This window comes from Anguilla anguilla, chromosome 2 (genome assembly GCF_013347855.1).
Source record: "Anguilla anguilla isolate fAngAng1 chromosome 2, fAngAng1.pri, whole genome shotgun sequence".
NCBI classification, from domain to species: Eukaryota; Metazoa; Chordata; class Actinopteri; order Anguilliformes; family Anguillidae; genus Anguilla; species Anguilla anguilla.
Window position 1 is genome coordinate 19475833 of NC_049202.1, and position 23889 is coordinate 19499721.

Below are 23889 nucleotides of genomic sequence, written 5' to 3' on the forward strand. Positions count from 1 at the left end.
CTATAACCCTGTTGTTCTGTGTTCATAATATAAAATGCACAATGTCTAACTGTCCCAGCTACGTTCGCGATTTAGCACGAACATCCATACCGCGTCCTCTACCGGAAATAAAATACCAGAAGCCACTGTTGAGAGACATCACAAACGTCCAATAAAAATTTATATAGTCGATGATTGACGTCTCGTGAACCAACAGAAACCCTAGCTTCTGATACAGGCGAGGTACTTCTATGGTCGTTTGAAGCATCCCAAACACCACTGAAGAAGAAGGAAAGCCGTGCCTGTTTTTCCACGTACTGTTCTAGGATCAGCGAAAAATGACGAAAAAGTGAACGGTGGAGTGGTAAGTAAGAAAACCTTCAGCCAGTAGCTGACTTCAATTCGGTTTGGTGTTTGTAGAATTACATAGCGAGGATTGCTTGGTCACTGCCTAATATTAATTATCCACCATAGATCGCAGCGCAAAAGTCGGCTAGCATATCACGATGCTTCCTGCCAAAACGCCATTAAAATGAAGATTGTGGTCATTCCGCGTGTGCTGTTCTCGGATCAGTACAAGAACAAAAAAAACCCCCCGAAAAGACCGGGTAATAAGACCAGTCTGCTAATAACTTCTTCTTTTGAGAAAGGAACAACAAGTTGGTTTAGTACGCACAAGATTTCTTGTATTTAGCTACTGAGTACAACAGTCACACACGTCACGTGCATGACTAACTTGCCTGCTGAGGCCAGCGCGTCTTCCAGCTTGCAGAGTGCAAGTCGCAAACTATCCTTGAACTCCTCCTTCTCATTAGCTATTGTTATTGGTATCAGTCAGCTATATAGACATGAAGTGTAAATCAGTGAATTTCAAAACAAGTAGGCTATCAAGACACTTAAAAGTAAATGTTACTAAAATTTCAAGGAAGCAACAGCAGCTAGTGTTAGCTAAATGAACTGCACATGCATGCATTATTAATATTTTTAAAAATGACAGGTGTTAAAATACATTGTGTTTATTAATTTTGCCTGTGTAAAAATATGGAATTATCCACAATTGAGTGACCAATGAAAAAATCCACACGGAATTTGCAGCAGGGAAATCATTAAAACACTGGGCAGTGCATCTACGTTCACACCAGTGATACTCACTGCAGTTGTGATACAATAACACATGGACACTGAAGCCCACAGTTCTGTGCGTATGTGCATGTGTGCGTGCATGCGCGTGCATTCACTCATCTTTGCTTAGTACAGATAGCTCCTGGTCCTATAAGTAAGATGACTACGCAGTTGAGCCATTTTATATGGTGTCACAGCTGGGTTTGTAACAGAAAATGTTTATCTGTCAAAAAAGGTAGTAAGTTGCATGAAGAAATGCTTCATTGGCTCTCTCTCCCTTTCTCTCAGGCAATTCAAGAAAAGCGAGACTGAGAAGGGAAGAGCAGAGGGGACAGGGAAGGAGAGAACTCCCACGGGAGAACCTCAGCAAATGTAAAAAAAAAAAAAAATTTTAAAGTAAAAGAAGCAGTGAAGGGTGAAGTGAAAACACAAAGGAAGGCGTGACCAGGGAGGAGTTGGGAAGAAAGGAAGCCCTTTGAGGGGGACGAGGATGGAACCCAATACCTGCGCGGAGAGCGAGAGGCTCGGCGTGGAGGCGGCCAAAATGGAGCACGTGCATGTGCAGGGGCAGGGCATGGCCCTGGAGCAGGCCCTGGAGCAGATGGTGGGGGGGCTGCAGCAGAAGGTGCTCTGCGACGGCCAGGGCGACAGGCCCAACGGGGGCCCCCACGAGGGCGGGCCGAGTCAGGGGCCCGGCGAGGGGGGCTTCGTCCACACGATTCCGTTCGCGGAGGTGGTCTCCCTCCTGGACCCCAACATGAAGAGCACCAAGGCGCGCAAGTACCAGATCCTGTACGACGAGGTCAAGCGCCGGCTCGACCCCCCGGAGAAGATGTCGCTGCGCTCGCTGGCGGCCTACACCCGCGTGAGCCGCGGCCCCGCCAGCAAGCGCACCCTGCTGGAGTCCCTGCAGTCCATCGGCCTGGCGCCTAGCGCCAACACCGCCGTCTCCAGCTCCTTCTCCAAACTGACGGAAGGTACGCTACGGCCTGGGTCGACCGCCCTGTTTTTTACTTGGCTGTCTTGGCTGTTGTTTGTGTTTTTTCTCCCCCCCTCCTTGGTGTCGTAAGGGTTCTTCGCTTTTGGTCACCTTACAGAATGTGTAGTGAATGTTTGACGAGACGGGTAATGACGTTCTGTCTGAACTCCTCAGGGGACACGGCCGCCCTGTGCAGGGACATGAGGGAATTCGCCTCCCAGTACATGAACTATGACACGATGGTGAAAACGCTGCTTCCTGAGACCAACCACGTCCAGCACTGGTCAAAGATCATCGAGACAAGGTAACACCAAAGGCAAATGAATTTGACCTTACTTTTTCAGCTTTTCCCTGGAATTTGATATCTTGTTTCACTGTGTGCATGTTTATTTATTAAATTGAATTTCTTTTTCTTCTTTCTTAGTTTTTCTTAAAATGAAATCTCAGCAATGTTCTGTTATAGTCTCCAAGCCGACATTAGGACTCTGCATGGTAGAGTACATTTCTAAAGGGGTCAACAGTTAACAGCACTGAACCTGTATCCCTGAAAGTGTTATGTACTGACAGGTTAGGCTGTAGAATATGGCTTGGCGGCCCTGTTTCTTTGTCAGTGTGTGGGGACTTAATCTGCGGTTCGTTTGTCATAGCAAGTGTTTTAAGTGTCCCAGAAGTTTGCGCCATGCCGTTGTCATTGATGATGAAACCAGCTGAGCACGCTCGTCTCCGTTTCTGCTTTTCGTTTTTCGACGCACCGGTCCAGAAACCACCTGGAAGACATGCGGAGGTGCTTCCACGACCCGGAGAACAGCCGGACGTTCGACAGCGTCACCCACGGCTTCGGGACGGCCATGCTGGACGTGGCCTTCGACATGATCGAGCGGGTGATAGACAAGCAGATCCGGGTGCTGTCGGGGAACCCCGAGCCCGAGGAGCCGCAGCAGGAGAAGCGCGGCCGCAAGCGCAGGGCCCGGGCCCGGCCGGACGGCGAGGCGGAGCCCAAGGCCAAGCCCAGGACTCCCCGGACCCCCCGGGCCAAGGGCGAGGGCCGGGGCAAGGCCGCCAAGAAACAGCAGCTCCTCGCCGCCCCGGTGGCCGTGGCGACCGCGGTGCCGGTGCCCGTGCCGGTGCAGGAAGCGCCCGCCGACATCGAGAGCAGCGTCCTCACCCTCGTGTCCGTCGGTTACGAGACCATCTCGAGCGGGCTGTGATTGGAGGCCGCCGCGGACGTACGGGGACGGTGCTGCGCCGTATGGGAGAATACACCTGGGGGGGGAGTTGAGGGTGATCAATCTTGTTTTAGATTTACTAGTTTACTAGCCTGTTTTGTGCTTTAATTAATTTTGTTTGAGAGTGCCACTGTCTTATGCTGTACTGCATACCAGGGGCAAGGGATGTCATTTGGTGTTTTTTTTTAGTTAGCGTAATAGCTAAATTTACTTTAAAAGTAACTTCAAAAAGCCAACAAGCTGCCTAGCTAGTAGCCCAGGTTTCTGGTGGTGTGGGGACAAGTTTTTTGTTTATAGATGATATTAGGGCATAATTTTTTGTAGAATCTGACATAAATACTGTGAGACTGCTGTCGAAACACCATTACTGTAACAGATGGGCAACATACGTGTAACAGGACAAATGTAATGGACTAGAGGTGTAACCACAAGTGTGACACCCCGGTGTAATGGTGCTAATGTAATGGACACAGGTGTAACGCCATTAATGCTGCAGTTGTGACCACAGCCCCACTCCCGCCCTGTGTACAACATCCCCCACACTGGAAGCATTTTTGGACAGAGCCAATAGCTACATCGCTGCCCCCTTGGGAACAGGGAAAAAAAGAATGCCTGAATTTATTTATTATGAAATTGTGCAGGTCTGAGTTGTGCACATATGTACACACGTGTGTGTGTGTGTCCGTGTGTGTGCGCCTGCGCGTGAGAGGGCCGAAGGTTTCTGTCCCAGGGGTAGTACTGCTGTACGGCGATCCGTCAACGCAGGCGAGGGCCAATCGCAGCAGACCAGAAGACGAGGCAGCAGCCGCGCGGCAGATGAACGTTTGCCGAGGTTTTAAATGGAAACTCGTTGTGCGACCGACCCCTGGCCCCGGCGGCGTCGCGGGGCTGCCGTACAGGACTCATCGCCGTTCGGTCAGCGGCTGTGACGCTCCGATCTCTGACAGACACGGAGCTCGCGCTCGGCGCTGACCTTCATCTGGAAGGCAGGGCTGCCGCCATCCCACACAACCCGTACCCAGAGGCCGTGCACCATTTTAAAAATGTTTCTTTTTTCCGTTATGTGTAGGCCAACCAACTCCCCCGTTCACACATATCAGATATTCGCATATCAACCCTTCCACTCTAACTCCCTCCGTGTGAATGCACAAACTCCATTTTAGGAGCAAGTGCATTTTTTCCTGTGCTCTACTTTGTTATGGTTACCATCATTTCCTGCCATTTCATTATTTTTGTGACCTGGGACATTCAGATCGAAGTGCTTAGTTTATTGGTGTAAAATCACTGGACCTGTAGAGGTCAATGTTTGTTTATGTAGCCCGTACAGAGTGGTGGTTTGAAAAGATAATTCAGGTACCACTGGAATCCCAGAAACATGCTATAAACAACAAAATCCTGCCTCCCGGTTTATAATTTTTTTTTTTAGAAGTTGAACTACTGTGGCAACCTGTATTTATGGACTATTATTCATCTTAATTAATCAGGTGATCAAGACGTTACCGTTTGTGGTGTTTTTCGCTTCTGTGAATGCATTACTTGCATATGTTACGGCTTTCTTGAATAGTGTTTTTTTAATTTTTTTTTTAAGGAAATCGATAATGAATTATGAACATCTTCTTTTGCTTTTTTTCCTTTGTCCAACTTGGCTTTTAGATTTGGAAAGCTACCATGATTTAGAACTAGGATTTCATTTGTTTTTTTTTTTCTGTTTGTTTTTTACAAAAATTAAAAAAGCTTTGGCACAGAACACTTGAACATGCATTAATTTCCTCATACTTTTCTTGCAATGTTGAATTATTTCAGTTGATTTAACGATTCAGTTTTAAATAGTTTCTATTACTGATATATCACTGACAGAGCGTTGCACTTCGCCACATACTGGCATTATTTATACACTCGTCTGTTTTTATACCGCTGCCATTCACGTTTATGAATCTTGGGCCATTCAGCAGGAGCAGCTGTGTGTACCTTAAGAGGAGGAATGAAAAACAGCCCAAGTTAACGATCATGTAATGACATGCTTTGTGGTACAATTAGAAGAATCCCAATAACACAGCAAACAGCTGGTGTAATACTAAGAGTATAATCTGTTTTTAATATGAGATTAAAGCAATGCGATGGGGCATGCCCTGCCGACTGAAACCCTCCCATCCAGAGCAACAGCATTGCCAGTTTAGTGTAGCCAGCCACTGTCTGCACTGGCACTGTGAGAATTCAGTACCAGATTGTGGGTTGCATCGCTACACAGAACAAGTGCAGGAGGTGCCATTGAGGCAGTTGTCTGTAAGAAAGGGCAGTTCTGTGGCAGTACTGAGTCATGTGGGAATCAAAGGTATTTATTGGATTCTTATTGGCCAAAATACATGGTCTGGCATTTTCACCGTTCCATTATATTTGAGTTCTTATTCTTACATGAGCTTTCCAGGGCCATTTCAATTTCCCCAAGAGAATGTTTTTGCAAAAAATTGTTTTGTACCCCCCAAAAAATCAAAATTCTTAAAAAAATGTTTTATTATTCCATATATATCTGAAATAATTGGAAAAATTATTGTTGATCATTTTTCACAGAGCAGCCATAATTAGGCTCTTTATGCTGATACGCTTTCTGATACACACTATTTACCTGTTTTCAAGCTGTGAGCTAGGCACTGGGAAGAATACAACAGAGAAAATGTGATTTTAAAAAGTACAAAAAATGAGCCATATCAACCAAGTCACGTAATGCATGCTTTTACAGAGAACTGTTAGCACAACAAAAACGTTGGTTTTTCATATTGACACGGACATTGGCACTCCCTGAGTCATTTTTGTATACTTTCCTGTTCAACTACAGTCCATACATCTTTTTAATTCATATTGCTGCTGCAAAAGTGTTAGCTTAGTTGCGCATGGAAGCTGTCACGAACAGTGTATTCAAGCTGCGATGTCACCCAGAGGGTAATTGTTCAGCGAAGAGCTTTGAGGAGATTTAGGATTTGGAGTGTATTAGCGAAGATTGAGGGAGAGGGAGAATCTGCAGGAGGGAGTCGCGAAAGAAAGAAAGAAAGCAAAAAAAAAACAATGCACATGCAAAAGAAAGAGGGACAGCGTGAGAACAAAGGAACAAAGAGGTAAGGGAGATATACGTGAATAAAATATGTCAATGCTGTAGAGCGATAGCAAAAGAACGAGTGTAAAGTGGATCGGCAGAAACTGGGTCGAAGGAGATACTGTTACTGAGTAGAACGTGGGGGGTTCTGGGCGCGAGAGTCTGCTGGATCAAAATGTCACTCATCCCCCTCTCCGGGACACAACACACCAACGGGGAGCCTGGTGACAACAGCCATGGGTGAGTTGAAGACCCTCCCCCTGTTTCTCTGTTCCGCCGGTGGCTCGAAAATTTCTGCTGAACCTGCGGGGTGAAGAACTAGTCAATGGGGAGCACACCCCTGTAACGAAGCGCGTCAGTTTGGCTTTTCCAGTTTATGCTCAAGGCTGTCATGTCTTTCTGAGTGTGTGCACGCGCTGTTTGGCATAAACGGTCTGGGACCGTTGCCAAGGCAGTGGTTCTTGTGACGGGGAGGGCACTGAGTTTGCCGTACACGTGATAACAGAAGATCAGGAGCAGGAGCCGCCCTGACATGCAGGTGCGCCCGTGCGTGTGCGCACGTACGCCTCGCAGGCAGATGCAGAGGCTGGCAATCTGCGTCTCTGAAGCGGGAACTGCTGGCAGCGAGACAACGTGCAAGTGCCAATCACACTGAAAAAAAACAACAACAATAGCTAATAAATACAATGCATTAAGGATTATTTGATGGGCTGTCCTGTCTTTGCATACACTCTTCCCCATCCCCAACCTCACCAAAATATACAATAATAGTCGTCCTTCCGCAAAATAGTCGTGATATCCAACGCAAATACGAAACCGCGGTGACCCCTCACAGACCTGATTTCCTGGTACTTATGAGGGATTAGCTCAGTGTTTACTGGGTGCCAGGCATCTGTCAGGGGGACATATGCACATATGCTAAGCCCCCCTGTTAACTCTACAAGCTTTGTGTTTCCCTGATAATACCTCTCCTGTGTTAATAAAGGCCATGAACAGACTGAAGAAGCCAAAGGAAAATGTGCTGATGCAAGGGGGGTCTACAAAGCACGGTGAAACGGAAATACTGGAACTGGGATAGGACAGTAGAGCATCACAAATTAAAACAATAGATAACATTAGTGCTTTGTTTGTCACTGACTGGTATGAACCAATCAAAGACTTTGCCCTCTCTCTGTAGCAAAATGTTATGATTGGTGCAAGTCAATGTATCAGTGATAACACATGATAGCTCCTCCAATTTGATGACTGGTGAAGCCTCACAGTTACACTCTTTCCTGTCTGTTCACTAGTCACAATTCTGAGGTAATTTCAGGCATACGGTTGTTTACTTACTTAGCAGGCACCTTTATGCAGGGAATTTGACATTCCTTCAGCTGGACACTTCAGTGAAAAGAGCTAGAGGACACGGTCCTGAATCTCTTACTGCACATGGCTGCAAGATCTATGCTATGCCCTTCCTGAGATTTGAGCCTGCACCCCTCATATAGAGCATTGCTAATTTCTTGGCTGGAAACACATCTCTATAAATGTTCATTACAACATGTGTGAAATTATTTTAGTTGTTTGTACAGTACACCTAGAGCTCTGGTAAATATGAAGAGACCACATCACCTTTTCAGTTTCATAATTTATGTGACGCATCTGTGAAATGTAATTTTTGATATTTTTTTCATGAACTACTTACCACATTTCAATTTAACTAAACAAAAAAATGGTCATTCAGAAAATGCCAACTGGTCAAAATACAAAAAATATAGAGTTCTACAATACATTGAATAATGCAAACAAAACAAGTTTATACCCATAAATAAAGAATAAAAAAATGTCTTTGCTTAGGAAGGGTTCAACGTTCAATATTTGGTGGAGTAACCCAGATTCTTCTTTAAAAAAAAAAAAAAAATATAATAATAATTCCTGGACTGTATTTTCTAGTATTCTTCTCTATTGTATTCCTCACACTGTAATGGTGAACTTAACATATATGTCAATTACAGCAAGACACCATCAGAACTGAGGACTATATACTGCATTTGGATGGATGCACAGACTCAGACATTTGCTTGTGTACCAGGGCTGCCTGGCTTATTTTAAAATCCCAAGCCAAAGTTATTTAATCCATTTGCCAATGGAGTTGAAATCATCAACAGTGAAAATGTATGCCAATGCCCACAACACTGTTTGTGCTGCAAAATTCCCACAAAAAATGACCAAAACTGCTTATTGGCTGCTTAAAGAAAACAAATTGCCAAGAAAAAACACAGATATGACCGTTTCACCTTAGAAATTAATCCGTCTCGCCCTTATAACTGAAAGTGGTTTATTTTATTATGTGAACATGATTATGAGTCAAAAGAAAAAATATATATTATAAATGGCACTAAAAACTACATCAAAACGTCTATAAATACTGTGTCTGCTTTCAGAACATGGCAGAGCTAGCAAAACAAGCAGACACATGCACGCAGGCACACACATTTATATAGATATGTCGAGTGAAATTGTGTGTTCAGTATGTACAGTTCAGCTGTCTCATTACTTAGAGTTTGCGTGCAAAGGCTAAATGGGTGTCTTTGTCTGTCTTGTTTGTCTGTTTGTTAAAGACCCTTTCAGTGACGCTTTGGTGGCCATCAGCGTGAGCACAGAACTCATTGAAGAGGAGCTGAGACCCCATTTGGACACTCTGCTGAGCGCTCTACAGGAAAAACGTGAGTGTCACATCCTGAGTGCTGCTTCATGCGTAAATGATCAGGCTTCAAAGCCTGTAAGTGTATCGTGTGGTTCAGTTTTAGGCTTTGAAGCCAGAACTGCAGTAACCACATTGTTTTTCCTGTCATTTAAAGCTTTCGATTCATAATGACTATGAGCACGGTAGGGGTGTTTGCTACTGGGCCTCTTATGAAAAGCACCAGGCAATGATTTGACATTAGTAAGTAATTTAGGAATAAACTACCAAGCCTGTTCCAATCACTTGAGTTTGTTTTAATCAGTAGAGCTCACTTGTTGGAGTAGAGAAAACAAAACATGAAACAGAAAAAGAGATTTATAAACAGGCTGCATCTTTTTACGCAAGAAACAGATCATGGGGAGATCCCTTCCCAGGGTGGTGTGCAATTAGATGCGGAAACACATGAATTAGAGTGTGTTAGTACTGGCTTGCAGAACCTCAGCCCTGAAGAAGTATTTGAATGACTGAAGATTGTTTTCAGATGTCATATTCACCGACTCAATGTAAAAAGAGCAATACAATTATGCAGTCACATGCAAAATGGTATGTGCACCTTCTGTAAATGTTGTCTCATTGATATTGCTAGGTATGAACATGTGTGTGTGTAGACATACATTAAGATCACCAAGCTTCATGTTTTAAACTGTTAAATTAATTATTAACATAAAAATGTACATTTAAATAGAAATTAAAAAAAATAATTATTTCTAAAAACTACTCACTGATATAAAGATAAAATTACACTGACTAGTATTCTAACTTCCATCATCTGACCTGCAAAAATGGGTCTGATTCATGAAAGGCTCTTGTCCTTTTTGCCTTTTATCCTTAAAAAGGTTGGCACCTTGACCAGGTTGTTATTGTACTCCAAGCTGACAGGGCCTAATTCAAAATGACTTCCCTCCCCTGTGTGTTGGGGGAAGCTTGTATGTCAGATTTGCACCCCATGCAATAAATTTCCCTACTGTATGCTTTTGATAGGACTAGCGGTCAAAGTAGTGGCTGGTTCCGTGGCTTGTCTCCACAGGGGAATCCTTTTTAGTTCTTTAAGGACCACTCTGTGGTAGGTGTGAAAAGTGTGAAACCTCCCTGATAGAACAATCTTTCCTGACAAAAAAGAAAAAGAAAACATTGAACTAGATAGGGTTCCACTACAGAGACACAGAGGAACCTTCTTGAACCCTTCTGAGTGTGCAGTGTACAGCAGTGTACAGTATGAATTTAAAAGTGTGTACAAGAGAACAGATGTGTATGCTGGTGTCATCCGCATCTCATGGGCGTGTTTTTCCCAGAGGAGGGGGCTGCCAGGCAGATCGCAGACAGTGGGATTCTGCCCTCACTGGCTCACATTCTGAGAAGGACCAACCTGAAGCTGAAGGCCATCCTGATAGTGTCCGAGCTGGCTGGAGATGGTGAGAGAGGGGGTCTAAGATGACGATGAGGGGCCGATATGCATGTGTGTGTGTGTGTGTGTGTGTGTGTGTGTGTGTGTGTGTGTATGTGTATCTATGTGTATTGGCCAGTATTGCTATTCTAAATGTGGTCTCAAAAGGGAAGGGGTGAATGTCAGTGCTGTGGTGTTATATGTCCATAGTCCTCTCAACAGTTAGGGATGTGAAACCTATCTTGCACTGATGCAGTGTGGTGTCAAATGCCAAGTGCCACAGTTATGTTCAATCAGTGCGGCGAATGTGTCAGTGGTCTCTTGGCAGCGATCTGCTGTGCTGTGTTTCCAGCCTCAGCAAGGGGGCGCTGTGTGGAAGCAGGCGTGGGCACCGCCCTGCTGTCCCTGTTGATTAGCACAGACCAGGACCTGCTGCTGCACACCTGCCGGGCCATCGGCAGGATCTGCTACGATAACAGTGAGTCTGTCAGTGCCCAGGAACTCATTACATTTTTAAAAATAAGTTTGGATTTTTTTTCAGGTTCATCCAGTTTGGAACGGCCAATCACAACAGCTTAGCCCATTCTATTAATACAACCCCTCCATTAATTCTTCTCACTCTGCTGTCTAAAGACTGGGCGAGTCACTAATGTGCATCGAGGGAAGTGGTGGTTGTAACCTGTCGAGTGAAATCGCCCCTCCCTGCGAGAAGGTGCAGCCAATTTTCAATTATGCACTGCCCAATTGAGCTGCCAGCCACAGTTGGCACTGGCCTGCCACATTGAGTGAAAATGGCATGTCTTGGAGAATGATCTTCTGGTCTTTTAGGCTAGATTCTGAAACAGTCTTAAAAGGAAAATAGATTGGAACTGGAGAATTTATCTAGAATTTAAGGAGCACACACCATGTATATGACCCTCACAAGGTTTATCGAAATGAAAACCAGCTCACCTTCCAATCTGGATGTCCTGCCCCTTAGAAAATGTGTAGTAATGGTATAAAAGGTGCGAGAGATTTATTTTTAAAGATGTTTTGGCACCAGTCTGTGATTGCACTTGGCTATTTTTGATCATCTTCCGGTGGTTTTTTCCATGAGATTTCAGCTAAACAGTAGGTGGGTACCTATGTCTTCGTAAGGCCCCGGGAGTAATCACATACCAAGCATACTTGTGCGATTGCTTCTGTCTGACCCTCCATCTCTCTCCTTTGCCTGTCTCAGGCCTCCTGCAGGACCAGCTGATCCGGAATGGGGCCGTACCTTCGCTGGCGGCCATCTTGCAGAAGTACTCACAGAACGAGGCCCTGGTGAGCGCATGCCTGTTCGCCCTCTGCGGCCTGGCTGACATGAGCGAGGAGGACAGCTCGGGGCTGACCTGGGAGGAGCTGAGCCGCGTCAGCCAGGGGGAGCTGGCCTACCGGGGCGCCCACAGGCACCCCTTCGGCTTCTCCTCCAAAGTGACCGTGGTGAGGCTCAACCAGCGGTCGGGCAACCAGCACTCGGTCACGGTCGAGGTGGTGCACCGCTGCTCCCGGGCCCTGTGGGGCGCCTACGTCGCACAGCGGACCGGCAGGCGCTTCAGGCCTGCCCCGTTCGAGGCCTGTCCCCAGTTTCACCGGATCATAAAGTTTGGGGTCCGGAACATTCCGAAAACCCAAAGCCTGAAGTCCAGGGTGTTCCACACTTTCTTGTGAAGCAGCACCGAAAGGCTGAGTGCCAGGTCAAAGGAAGGGGTGGACCTGACAGGGGCAGTTGGAGGAGTGGAGGGATGACTTCAAGGGGACAAGAGAACTACCCATCTTTTGATTTCTTTCAAGCCTGGATTTATCACAGTTCCAAATGATAGATTCAGTGTTTTGCAGTGTACCAACTATTCAATTTTACACCTCAGTAAGGAAAAAATAATGGCATAAAACCCTAACCTAACACTATAAGCTAAGGTTGTTTGCCTAGACTGTTCAGATACCATGAAAAGCAGATTCAGACCGGCTAGAAACAGATCCTACTGCAGGCTATGTAATCTTCCCTTTCCAGTAAAGACATTGAGAGAAAAAAAAAACAAACAATAAATTAAAGTGAATATAAAGGACAAAAGTGTTTGAGACAAAATTATGTCCTTGCCAAATGTGGGCCTGTTACAGTATAACACAATCAGTTTATAAGTGCACTACCTGTATACAGCATTCGAGATTTGCTATCCATGGTCTGTATTAGCATCATATGCCCATTAGCACCACCTATTGGGAAGTATTATTGATTACCGAGTACAACATCCTAGAGTGGAAAAGATTTTTCTCATCAGTTAAAGTTCTCATGTGCATCTTGACATCACGATGAATGGACATTAGTTTATTTTTATTATTTCCCTAGAACAGATTTCTGCCAGAGGCCTTTTCAAAGAAACGGTTTGCTTTCGAATTTGAGAAAGTTTTCGCAACTCTTTGCTGAAAGGGGATCCACACCCTGCTCCAGTGCCAGTACCAAGTCTTGCATTGTAAATTAACTTATTTCATCAAGTTAAAATCGGGCAACCAAACTGTTTTCAAACTGTTTTAATAGCTTATTAATAGTAATGCATTCATGTCCTTACTGAGGTCAGTAGAAATAATCACTTTATTCAATGAAAGTGTTTAATATTCATGTTTATAATAGTGTGTGCGTTTGTGTGTGTGCACATGCGTTTGTGTACTTACAAAGAACAATTAATGTATTGGTTCAAGGGGGTTGTTTTGTCTGCTTTTCCTCTCTGTAATGTACTGACCTGTTTAAGCAAACCCAGGGGAAATCAGAGCTTGTTCCCACATGTCATTAAGACAGGAGCATACAACTTTCCACCACCAGCTCCTTTGTGCCTGGTATACCAATAACCCTTTCAGACTGACCCACATTGCCACTGTTTGCTGTTTGCACAGCAGTGCTTTGTCCATGTGGAAATCACACTACAGGTTATTACTGTGACATGAGTTGAGAGTGGAATATCAGTTAGTTTTGAAATAGTCACAGAATCCTCTGCTCATTAGTGGATTTCATGAGCACTGAGGGACTGGGAACAGCCAATGGAAAATGAGCATTCATGTAAATAAAGAAGCTGTTTTATACCATGATACTGGGTTTAACCACAAGACTCCTAGCAGACACATTGGGCCAATTACAGTGTGCTTAGCTGAAGTTGAAACCTCAGGTTTAAACCTGAAGACCACAGAACTGCATTACAACTGGAACAGGTATCCAAAGCTGTGGAATAAGGATCAACTGTTGCAGTTGTAATTCAGTTCTGTGGTCCAGAGGTTTAAACCTGAGGTTTGAACTCCAGCTAAGCGCACTGCAATTGACCCATTAAATTCCCACTTGATTTATGGCGAGTAAGCACTGTGTTTCAGCCGGGCAGTAGCCTACGATGTGTTCCATCTCATTTGCCGGGCCCTTGGTCAGGGCGGGACTTGCGATTCAGATACACGCCCAAGGCAGTGCCACTGCTTGACCAGCTCCTGGGGCTTGCTGACCATCTCATCCCAGTGGTCCAGTTCCCGGCCACGGGCATACATGAAGGGTCCAATCACCACCTGACCAAGGGATCCTAATGGGGAAGAAACAACAGAGGTCAGAGGTCGAAGGTCAACTGTTATTCAGACAACAGCTCTGTGCTTGAATGCTGATGCTCTGATGGATACCTATCAACAACCCTGTGAGCAAAAATGATGGAATGCTGAAAATTGACTATTAGGCTTACAATTAATCCTGAAGCCATTTTTGTATTTTTTTCTTATAATTAACAAGCTTTCCAAATGTTAACAGTAATCACCCCCGAGTTGCTGAATACATTCGCTCCTTTTTTATTTGGTTCATAAAATAAATGAATTCATTCATTTGCATTTCTGATTTTCTAACTAATTTGCATTTCTTGCAAATGTATTTCTGCTTTGCACAGAATAATTTTGAAATTTCCTGAAAAGTGTGCATCCTTACAGCCTCTTTTTTCCACTCTGCAGCCCTCCAGGTGATTAGCACCGTGACCACAGTGGAGGAATGCACTATATACACAGCTGGTGCAGGCAGACTGCAGACACCTTGGAGTGCACCAGGGAGAGATGGTCGCTACAGCCAATTACTGCATGTGCTGACTAGCAGTGCTGATGGCCACAGGTGCCACTTGCAAGGTTAGGATTCAGCTTCTGATCGCTAGATAAGCTATAGTGCTGAGAACGGCTGCTTTAGCTGGGGACACCAACCAACAACATAATATTACTTGGTTCATGGAAATAGTGATTCAATAAGCAAGCTATGAGAAAGGATATTGAAACATGGGGCCCTATTTTAATGACAGCGGTAGTGCAAATGTGCATGGGCGCAAGTGGAATTGCTGATTTCTGCCTGTGCAAATGCAGTACTTTTAGGCAGATCTGTGGCCTGCAATAAACACATTTGAGTCCACATGGGTTGGGGGGCACAATATGAGGCATTTGAAAACATTCAATGCTATGAAAGTTTTATTTTGAATAATTTGTTTGCACCTAAATCAGGCAATCACAATACTGTCTTGGCACATGTCAAATTGTCAAAGGTATGCATTTGTTCAATAACAGTTTGCATTAGTGACGGGCAGGCTGGTGATGCTCACGTGGGTCTCCTGGTGTGGTCTGGAGCAGCTCCAGGCAGAGGCAGGACTCATCCAGTTGTGGGGGGTGGAGCCTGAAGATCAGACGCTTGTTGAAGGTGGGGTTGGCCCCGCCCCTCACCACTGCTGACTTCTTACTCTTCACAACCTGAGTGCGGAGCTGTAGGGTGACCTGGACGCACACACCTGTCCCAACACATGGCCAGCATTCAGAAGCCACAACCACCCAACAGCACTGTTATCAGAAGTGTGTGTGTATGTAAGTGAGAGACAGAGAGGGCGAGAGAGAGAGAGTGTGTGTGTCTTTTCATGGAAGAAGTTGTACAAATGTGAGTAGCAGAGGCTAATGGCTATGCGCCATTTGTTCTGGAAGGATTCCTACCAAATGACTCTTCTATCCTGTGCTGTAAGTACTGATTGTGTGTGAAACAATACAATTCATACAGTATGCTATTTCAGATCATTAGTCATCAGCCACTTTTGATTCAGAAGAGATCCTTGTGCATGTAGTGGTTTATATGTGCAATTATGGAGGTTATTTAACAGGCAGGGCATTTTTCTGCCCCAATACAATGATTGCTTTTAAAAATAAAATAAAAAACTTTTGTACAGCTAAGCTCTCAAATTGCCAGGGAGGGGGTGATTTTCAGAAATGTATTGGGTTGAGGTACGTTGCGCTACCTTTTCCCATAGAGCCCCCTGTGCCTGCTGCCTACCTGCATCTGAGGAAGTTTGCAGCCCGCGTGCCCTCAGCACTACCACTGTGAGGCGCTGCAGTGGCACACTGTAGTTAAGAGACACCTGGAGGTCACCATGCTGTGAGCCAAACTGAAGGAGAGACAGAGTAAGAAATGTCAAGAGAGGGAGGGCAAATAAGAGGAAAACGGTTTTGCATATTCTGTCATACTGAAGTGGTTGAAACAGAGCTGCACAGCTGTCGAGGAAAAAAGTATAATGAGAGATAGAGAGAGCTAGAAAGGATAAAAGGCTCCTCTGTCACTATGTGGAGCATATCCACCCATGAACTCATAAACACGCAGGCAGGCACACACACACAGGCACGCATGCATGCATGCATGCATGCACGCACATGCACATGCATAATGTAAATGCCAATGCTAGGCTATAGGAAGGGTGTTATTATTAGTGTTCATTTCTGATGTGGGCACCATCATTCGCTGTTTTATTTATATAGGCTTCTCCTGCCTATAGTTGACCACTCTTGGTAAATGGCATACCCAAACTTTACCTGACCGCTCTTGGTCACTCACTATGACACTGCATAGTGAGATGACCAAGCTTTAGTTGGCATCTCTCTAAGATGATATACCTGGCCACTCCAGGTAATCTCTCATAGATAATACAACTGCCTGTTATTGGCCATGTTCTTTATGGAACAATACCTGTCCATTGTCTGTCTCCAGATCTCTCCACACCACCGTCCCCTCTGCCCCCTCAAGGTCCAGCTCTCTCAGGGGAAACAGAGCCCTGCCCTCCAGCTGGTGTTTCTTCTGCCGGTCAACACTGAACACCGACAGGGACAGAGTGGCCTGAGCCAGGCTCTTACTAGACACCTGCAGAGAGAGAGAGAGAGAGAGAGAGAGAGTGAGAGGGATGGAGAGAGAAAGGGGGATGTACAGACAGACAAAAGAAAAATAAGTCCTGTAAACTTACAAACAAAAGAAAATTAATTCCTGTACCTACTTGATTATGAATGATTATTTGTGATCATTTCTAACTACCCCTTCCCTAATAATATTAAATGAGCGGGCACCGTGGGTGCTATACTATATGATATTAATTAGGTAATATTTTTCAGAATTGTTTTTGAAAATGAAACTTAATTGTTTCACTGATTATTTATTTATTTATTTATTTACCATTTTCTGGAGAGGTCGTCTGAGCAAGACAGAGAATGAGAAAGTAAGTACTACTTGTGCAGTGCATATGTGTTCGATAAAGTGATCACCTGACCACTCCCCCATTCACCACGGGGCCCTCACTGAGCACCTGGAAGATGAAGCTGTCGTTGAACTGCGGGTTCCGTCCCTTGCGCCGGGCCTTGGCCTGCCGACGGCGGCGGTCGTCGGGGAGAAGCTGCAGCTTGACCAGCGCGGCGCTGGACCGGCAGTGTGGCGGTAGGCTGGTGGCGCTGAGCGGGGACACCAGGAGCTCCTCCCTGTCCTGCCGGTACTGCACGCTGAACTGCAGGCGCGGCGTGCTGCCACAGGGGGGCGCCCAGTCACCCGGCTCCTCCGGGCTGCGGTACAGGTCCGGCCTCAGACTACCCAGGGGGAAGGAAGCTCCAAGAGAGAGGGGGACAGTGAAGTAGGGATGGAGAATGCGAGAGAGGAAAGGAAGCATAAAATTATTGCAGAAGGAGCATTAGTAAAGGAAAGAGAAAAGATGGGGGGAAGAAGGACAGCAGGAAGGAGGTGAAGAGAGAGGCAGAGAAAGACTGTTAAAATTAGGATTTTATGCCTCACTTCAAATGTGCGCCAAATTTGACAATAAGTTTGATGGCAATCATTTTCAGAACAAGGTAAATAGCCCTGCATTCTTCCAGGGTCAGAGGCCGACACAAGTGATTATCCAGCCTGGTATTAATCTTTTCCCCGAAGGATACCTCCAATGCTCAGGGATCCACGATGGTAGGCCATGGCTTGCTGGCCTTCCTCTTCCTCCTCTTCCAGGCTGTCATGGGGCCTGGTACTGTGGCGTGGGGGTAGGAAGAAGGGGATGTCCCCTGGTCTGCAAAAGATTTAAACACAGACACCCAGTCAGTGGCAACCGGCACATTCCACATTTTAACACCTGGATGTGGTACATGACCCTGTATTCACAGCTGTCACATAGTTTAGTTATAACTGAATTCTGATGCAAAGCTGTAAATTATGCTTTATGGAAGTTCTCTAAGTGGGCCATGTGTTAATCAGAGGACTTCTTTAGTGACAGGGCATCTGTAACATTCACCAGATGTCACAGAACATTGACACAAGCTAAATCTGCTCCAAGCTTTTAATTCAGCCCTAACTGAAGATAGATAAGATCTCTGAATATTTCAGTATTTCACTGAGATCACTCTTACTTTATTTTACTTTTACCACTAATTAAACACTTGTAACTTAACCAAGAGCAAATTAAAAAGAAAGAAAATGTTATTCAAAACTGGACATAGAATGTTTTTAATATCTAATGTTTAATAATTAATATTCATGGTTGACTATGTGCAACATATGTTTTGAAAGGGTGGCTGCTGGAACAGAATACCACATAAAATCTCATATTTAATTGGCCATGTTGAATTTACCACCAGACTTTAAGAGAGTCACTTTTTATAAAAATGAAAGGAAAGATTCATTTGCAAGGACTCCTGGATGAGGATGGAGGAAAAGGTGAAGACAAGGCCAGGAAACGTACCTGTAACCAGAGGAATTCACTCCCACAAGGACTGGAGAGGTGCATGCCGGGAGAATTGGAATGCAGGGGAACAGGTCCCGATACTGACCCTGAACGTATCTCCTCTTAAAAAGGAAGTAGGCAGCAGCTCCAATCAGCAGTAAGAATAGCACTCCTGCAGCCACACCCCCAACCACAGCCCACACCATCACTGTGAGATGGCACAGAGAGATCATAAATCATAAATCAGTCATTCAAATTTGATCTATGGTTTAACAGTTTTTTTAAATGTATACATATGAAGATAAATATAAGTAGAAATACTGTCTATACAAATGATTGATTGATTGAGTGATTGATTGAGTGGCTCCGTCCTTACTCCCAAGGATCCATATTGGAAGCTGTACCAAAGACTCAAATGGCTTGACAGAAACAAAAAGGCTATGTTGCAGGCTTAACTTTGCACTGCAGGGGCACAGTGTGTCGCACCCAGCCAAGAGTGGGATGTTTTTGAGGCAATCTGATTTTACAGTTGCATTACACGCTGAATTAATTTCTCCCAGAAGTGTTTTAGGCTCCCAGAAGCAACCAGATGTTACCAATAAGAGAGACACTTATCCAGTGAGTACTAGCTCTCTCTTGTAGAACATTTGGCTGTGGAATGAAAAATAGTTACTGGGTGAGCTGTCGGATGAGTGAACACACATTTCTGTGAGTGCAGGCAGCACATACGTAACTAGAGAAGTGCAATTGGAAACACCATTTTGAGTTGAGAAGTAAGAAGCAAGAAAGTTGGTGTCTTTGAGTCTTTAAGTATTCTCTGTTGAAAATGCCTGTTGCTTCATTTACCGGAAGAAATAATCTGAATCGAGCGTCTTTCCATTTCTAAGAAATCTGAGTTTTGATTGAGCTGGTGAAATAATGAGCTTGGCTGAAATGGATGAGCTTAACTGGCAAGAATCATTCATGTGTCCAATAGATCTGCTGTAGATGTCCAACTGTGTTGATACATTTTTGGAAGCAGAAATAAATCCAGTTTTAACACATAATAACATTTGTATGATATACTTATTGTCCATTTTCATTAGATATGATCATGCAAGACTTGAACACTGAATAAATGAATGCTATAAATGAGAGAGTACAAAAAACTGATATGTTTAGAACTACACCCTGTCATTTCATCATTATCAATAAGCAATAAGGTCATCTAACACTGAAATTTAAATGAGGCTAAAATACCATAATAGCAGTAGCTTAACATAATATTGAAATAATACAAGAATAAAATATACCAGTGAAAACAATACAGTTAATTCATTATTAAAAACTATCAGTGATTTGGGAGTTTTATGTCAATAGGCACTGAGTATTTCCCCTAAAGAAGACCATCTGGGGGTCAAATTATTTTAAGAACATCATTTAATTGAAAAAAAGAAAAGTAAAAATCAGGTAGCACACCCTAAAATAAAAAATTCTAAAATAAGAGTAATTATAGTCTGCTTCAGTGTTCATTAAAGTAACTGATGAACAGTGAGCCTGTTTAATAATGCAAATTATCTGACAATGTACTTCCTCTGTAATGAACACACAAGAATTAATAGAAACATTATGACTTTTCTGCAATGCCAGAGCAACGTTTTTGGGAGCCTTTCATTTAGCTAGGTGGACTTATATTGCAATCTGTTAGCATTCAATTGCATTATCAAAATGTTCTCATTGGGTCTCAGTCATAAAACGTGTACAATCACATTTCATAGTAACCAGTGTGTAAGAAGGTTTTCTCTAACATTTCGGCATTCATCATTTTTATTATCTGCATTTGTCCATGGCTGTTTCCTTATGCACATCACATGAACAGGATTGTGCATAAAATTTACAAACAGCCAGCATTCATCATCTCATACACCTGGGATATGCACAGAAACAAAGTTCTGCACGTGTCATGAATCCTATATTGGGTTTTCGTGGGAACATTTTTAAGAACAGAAGTAAGAATAATTTAAGAAAGGTTTTGTGAATGAGGCTCATTGCTACAATTTTTTGTCATTTGGCCTAAGGAGTAATGCAGTGACTGACTTGCTTTAGACATGCTAACTTTATATTTAATCATATACTGTATATGCTCATACTTAATGAGGTGGGCATCAAAAATGCATGTGTTTGTATACAGTGAGCTCCACAGCATTTGGGACAAAGACATATGTTCTTCTTGATTTGGCTCCTTACTCCACAATTTTAAATTTATAAACTAACCTGTGGTTTAAGTGGAGATTCTCAGCTTTTAATAAAGGGCATTTGTATACATTTTGGTTTTATCATGTAGACATTATAGCATTTACACATTTCAGGGCACCATAATGTCTGGCATATATTAATTCTATGTAAATGAAAGTAGTCATATTTGGTACTTTGTTGCATATTCTTTGCAGGCAATGACTGATCGAAGTCTGTGAACCATAGACATCACCAGGTGGTGAATATCTTCTCTGGTGAAACTCTGCCAGGTCTGTCTTCAGCTTTTGCTTATTTTGTGGGCTAGGTACCTTAAGTTTTCTCTTCAACATATGAAAGGCATGTTAAATTGAATTCAGATCAGGTTAACAAGAGAATCCTCTTGTTTTTGGCTTTGAAAAACTCATTTTTTGCTTGAGCAGTGTTAGGGATCGTTGTCTTGCAATAGGATGAAGTGTCATCCAATGAGTTTGGAGGGATTGGTTTGAACTTGAGCAGTATACGATGCTTCTGTAAACTTCAGAATTAATTCTGCTGCTGCTGCTCTTCTTCAGTGAAGAGAAGTCAGCCTGTGGCAGCCGTACATGTCCAAACCATAACACTCCCACTGTCATATTTCACAGAGAAGGGGGGTGCTTTGGATCTCAATTCCTTTTTGCCTCCACACTTTGCTTTTGCCATCACTGTGATGCAAGTGAATCTTAATGTCATCTGTCCACAATACATTTCCCTTCAGGCTCTTTTAGGTGCTTCTTAGCAAACTGTAACCTAGCCATCCTGTTTTTGCGGATAACTAGTGGTTTGCTTTTTGTAGTGTAGCCTCTGTAGTGCTGTTTGTGAAGTCTTCTGACAGCAGTTGCAGACACATCCACGCCTGCCTCCTGAAGGGTGTTTCTGATTTGTTGGCCAGGTGTTTGGGGTTTTTGTTCATTATGGTGAGAATTCTTTGATCATCAACTGGAGAGGCTGTCCTTGGCCAACCAGACCATTTGTGATTACTGACCTCATCACTGATTACTGTGATTTCTTTTTTCTTACTGATGTTTCAAATTGTTGATTTTTTAACCTAATGTTTGACATATATCTAACAAGTCTTTAGCATATTTTTTTTCGTATTTCTCAGCGTCATGACGGCTTCCCTGACTTTCATTAGTTCAACACTGGTCCTCATGTTAACAGACACCAATAACTGACTCCAAAGGCAATTAAAAGCCTAGAACAGAGGCAATGAGGGCTGTATCTGTTTTTGGTTTTCATGCCAACTTCTGGTCTTAATTACTTAATTAGCCCTAACATTTATGCCATCTTATATTTTAGCTACATTTCTTGATACGCACGTGAATGACAACCAAAGACTCTTGTGCCCCTTTATAAAATGTTTTACTATGATCTAATCTGTGAGTTAAATAGTGTTTATGTATACAGCCAATTAGATCTTTTATCCAGGATAAATGGTGGAAACAAAAACCTGCATACACAACGGCCCTCCAGGACTGGAATTTCCAACCTATGGCCTAGAATCAAGACTAGATATTTAAAGATCTTTCATACCTACACAGAGGACGCAACTGAACACACCTGACTAATCAGGAACACCCGTGAAGTCATTTGTCCCAAATATTATGGTGCGCTATAATGGGGTAACTACATGTAAAAACTTCTACATGATGAAACCAAAATGTATAAAAATTAAATTTCCATTAATTTATTATGTGTAAATTTTTTATTGTAAATAAATTAAAGAAGCCATAGCTTATAAAATGATTTTGGAAAAACATTTTTTGGTCCCACATGTATATGCGCATGCACACACACACATACACACACACACACAGATAGGTCAGCTTCAATTCAATGTTGTTCCAAATAGCAGGCAACAAACTTTTGAAAGCTATTATGCCATAAAAAGGTTGATCCCACAAAAAAAGGCACACACTGATGAACATGAATGAATAAAGGAGAAGGAACTTGCAGTAGGATGTGCAAGCTGCTACTATATAACATGGGGGAGGGAATCCACATTGAGTTCACTGCTGGAAAGAATACAGTTTTAAGCTAAAGTGCAAAAAGGGTGTAAAACAGTGCAAATACTCTAGTCTTTGTGAGGACATTATCTTCGCTCTAAAAGAGAACATTGATAAGAAATTTGGTGACACTGCGAGACAAGATTACACACTTAATAGGCACCAGAAATACACGTTTGTACGGTGAGTTTGAGGCCTGGGCACCTTTGTGCTTCTTTCAGAACATTCAACATACTGATACTCAACAGAGACCATTTGAACTGGACGGAATATGGCAGTGTTGTCATGGAGGGGGCATAGATTTGAATGTGCGGCTCTGGACTGACCTGCCATGGAGGGGGGGGGCGGCCCTGGGCTACACCCTTTCTCGTCCTCCCACGGACAGCGTCGCTCAAGGAGGTGTAGCCTCTCCCCTGTCCCCCTCTCCTCTCCGTGCTCCGCCCTGTCCTCCTGTCCCAGTCACGCTCAGCTGTTTCGGGCAGCTCGCCGTCTGCTCCCCGTGGCACAGTAACGCCTAACTTCCTCCTGACCGCAGCGCGTTCCCCTGTTAATGAACACTGAACCATGAGGTGGGCTACTGGGGTTTTTCTGACGCTTTAGTGCGTGTTGCCTCCCCACCACCCCACCCATCCACCTGCTGTCAACTCCACCTGTACCTTTCCCACCGGACAGCGGTCTCCTAGGCCTCACCTGGTGATAACGAACTCGCCTACTGGCCATACCAGTCTCAGACCATCGAGTGGGGGGCTGGGAGGAACTGGGCATCATAGGTGGGGTAAATACAGAGGGGTATGCACTTATTGTACAATAAAGCAGTGTGCTTAAATGAGGCTGTGATTATAACATAGTCTGTGATAGCCCTTCTTCAGCCAAAGAGAGCTTTTTCTGGTAACAGCAGTCTGAAGGCATGCTCTTCCAAAGTCTCAGCTGACAGGAATTCCCTGGCTGTGTTGTCAGTTTTGGATAGAATCCATTCGCCTATGAGTTACTTGTTTCAATAATTGTTGTTGACTATTATGCTCACAAACAAAATAAGTAATATATTTTTTAAAATGTATTTGTTATGACAAAGCGGTAAAGAAGCATAAGTATGACCATTAATTCCCTGAAAAATC

The 23889-nt window shown here is 43.8% G+C and overlaps 3 protein-coding genes across 4 annotated transcripts; 2 read left to right on the plus strand and 1 right to left on the minus strand.

Annotated features, from left to right (window-relative positions):
* The first annotated feature begins 117 nt into the window (after positions 1-117).
* On the plus strand, positions 118-5061 carry si:ch73-127m5.2 (uncharacterized protein LOC561202 homolog). The gene is made up of 4 exons (XM_035401076.1): positions 118-343; positions 1390-2078; positions 2255-2384; positions 2841-5061. The coding sequence occupies exons 2-4, from the start codon at positions 1592-1594 to the stop codon at positions 3286-3288; spliced, it is 1065 nt and encodes a 354-aa protein (XP_035256967.1). The 5' UTR covers positions 118-343; positions 1390-1591; the 3' UTR covers positions 3289-5061.
* Positions 5062-6154: 1093 nt separating this feature from the next.
* Positions 6155-13224, plus strand: si:dkey-21e13.3 (uncharacterized protein LOC100150043 homolog). 2 transcript variants are annotated; one of them, XM_035403439.1, is made up of 6 exons: positions 6377-6416; positions 6496-6634; positions 8995-9099; positions 10412-10531; positions 10856-10981; positions 11723-13224. In XM_035403439.1, the coding sequence occupies exons 2-6, from the start codon at positions 6631-6633 to the stop codon at positions 12193-12195; spliced, it is 828 nt and encodes a 275-aa protein (XP_035259330.1). In that variant the 5' UTR covers positions 6377-6416; positions 6496-6630; the 3' UTR covers positions 12196-13224. The 2 variants fall into 2 exon arrangements, with proteins under 2 accessions (XP_035259331.1, XP_035259330.1); XM_035403440.1 differs by lacking the exon at positions 10856-10981 and having other exon boundaries at positions 6155-6634.
* Positions 13225-13837: 613 nt separating this feature from the next.
* Positions 13838-23305, minus strand: syt15 (synaptotagmin XV). Its single transcript, XM_035403438.1, has 8 exons — positions 23101-23305; positions 18537-18726; positions 17743-17867; positions 17127-17419; positions 16520-16690; positions 15833-15944; positions 15120-15302; positions 13838-14078 (listed from the first exon to the last, which is right to left on the minus strand). The coding sequence occupies exons 1-8, from the start codon at positions 23105-23107 to the stop codon at positions 13930-13932; spliced, it is 1230 nt and encodes a 409-aa protein (XP_035259329.1). The 5' UTR covers positions 23108-23305; the 3' UTR covers positions 13838-13929.
* Between the last annotated feature and the right edge of the window lie 584 nt (positions 23306-23889).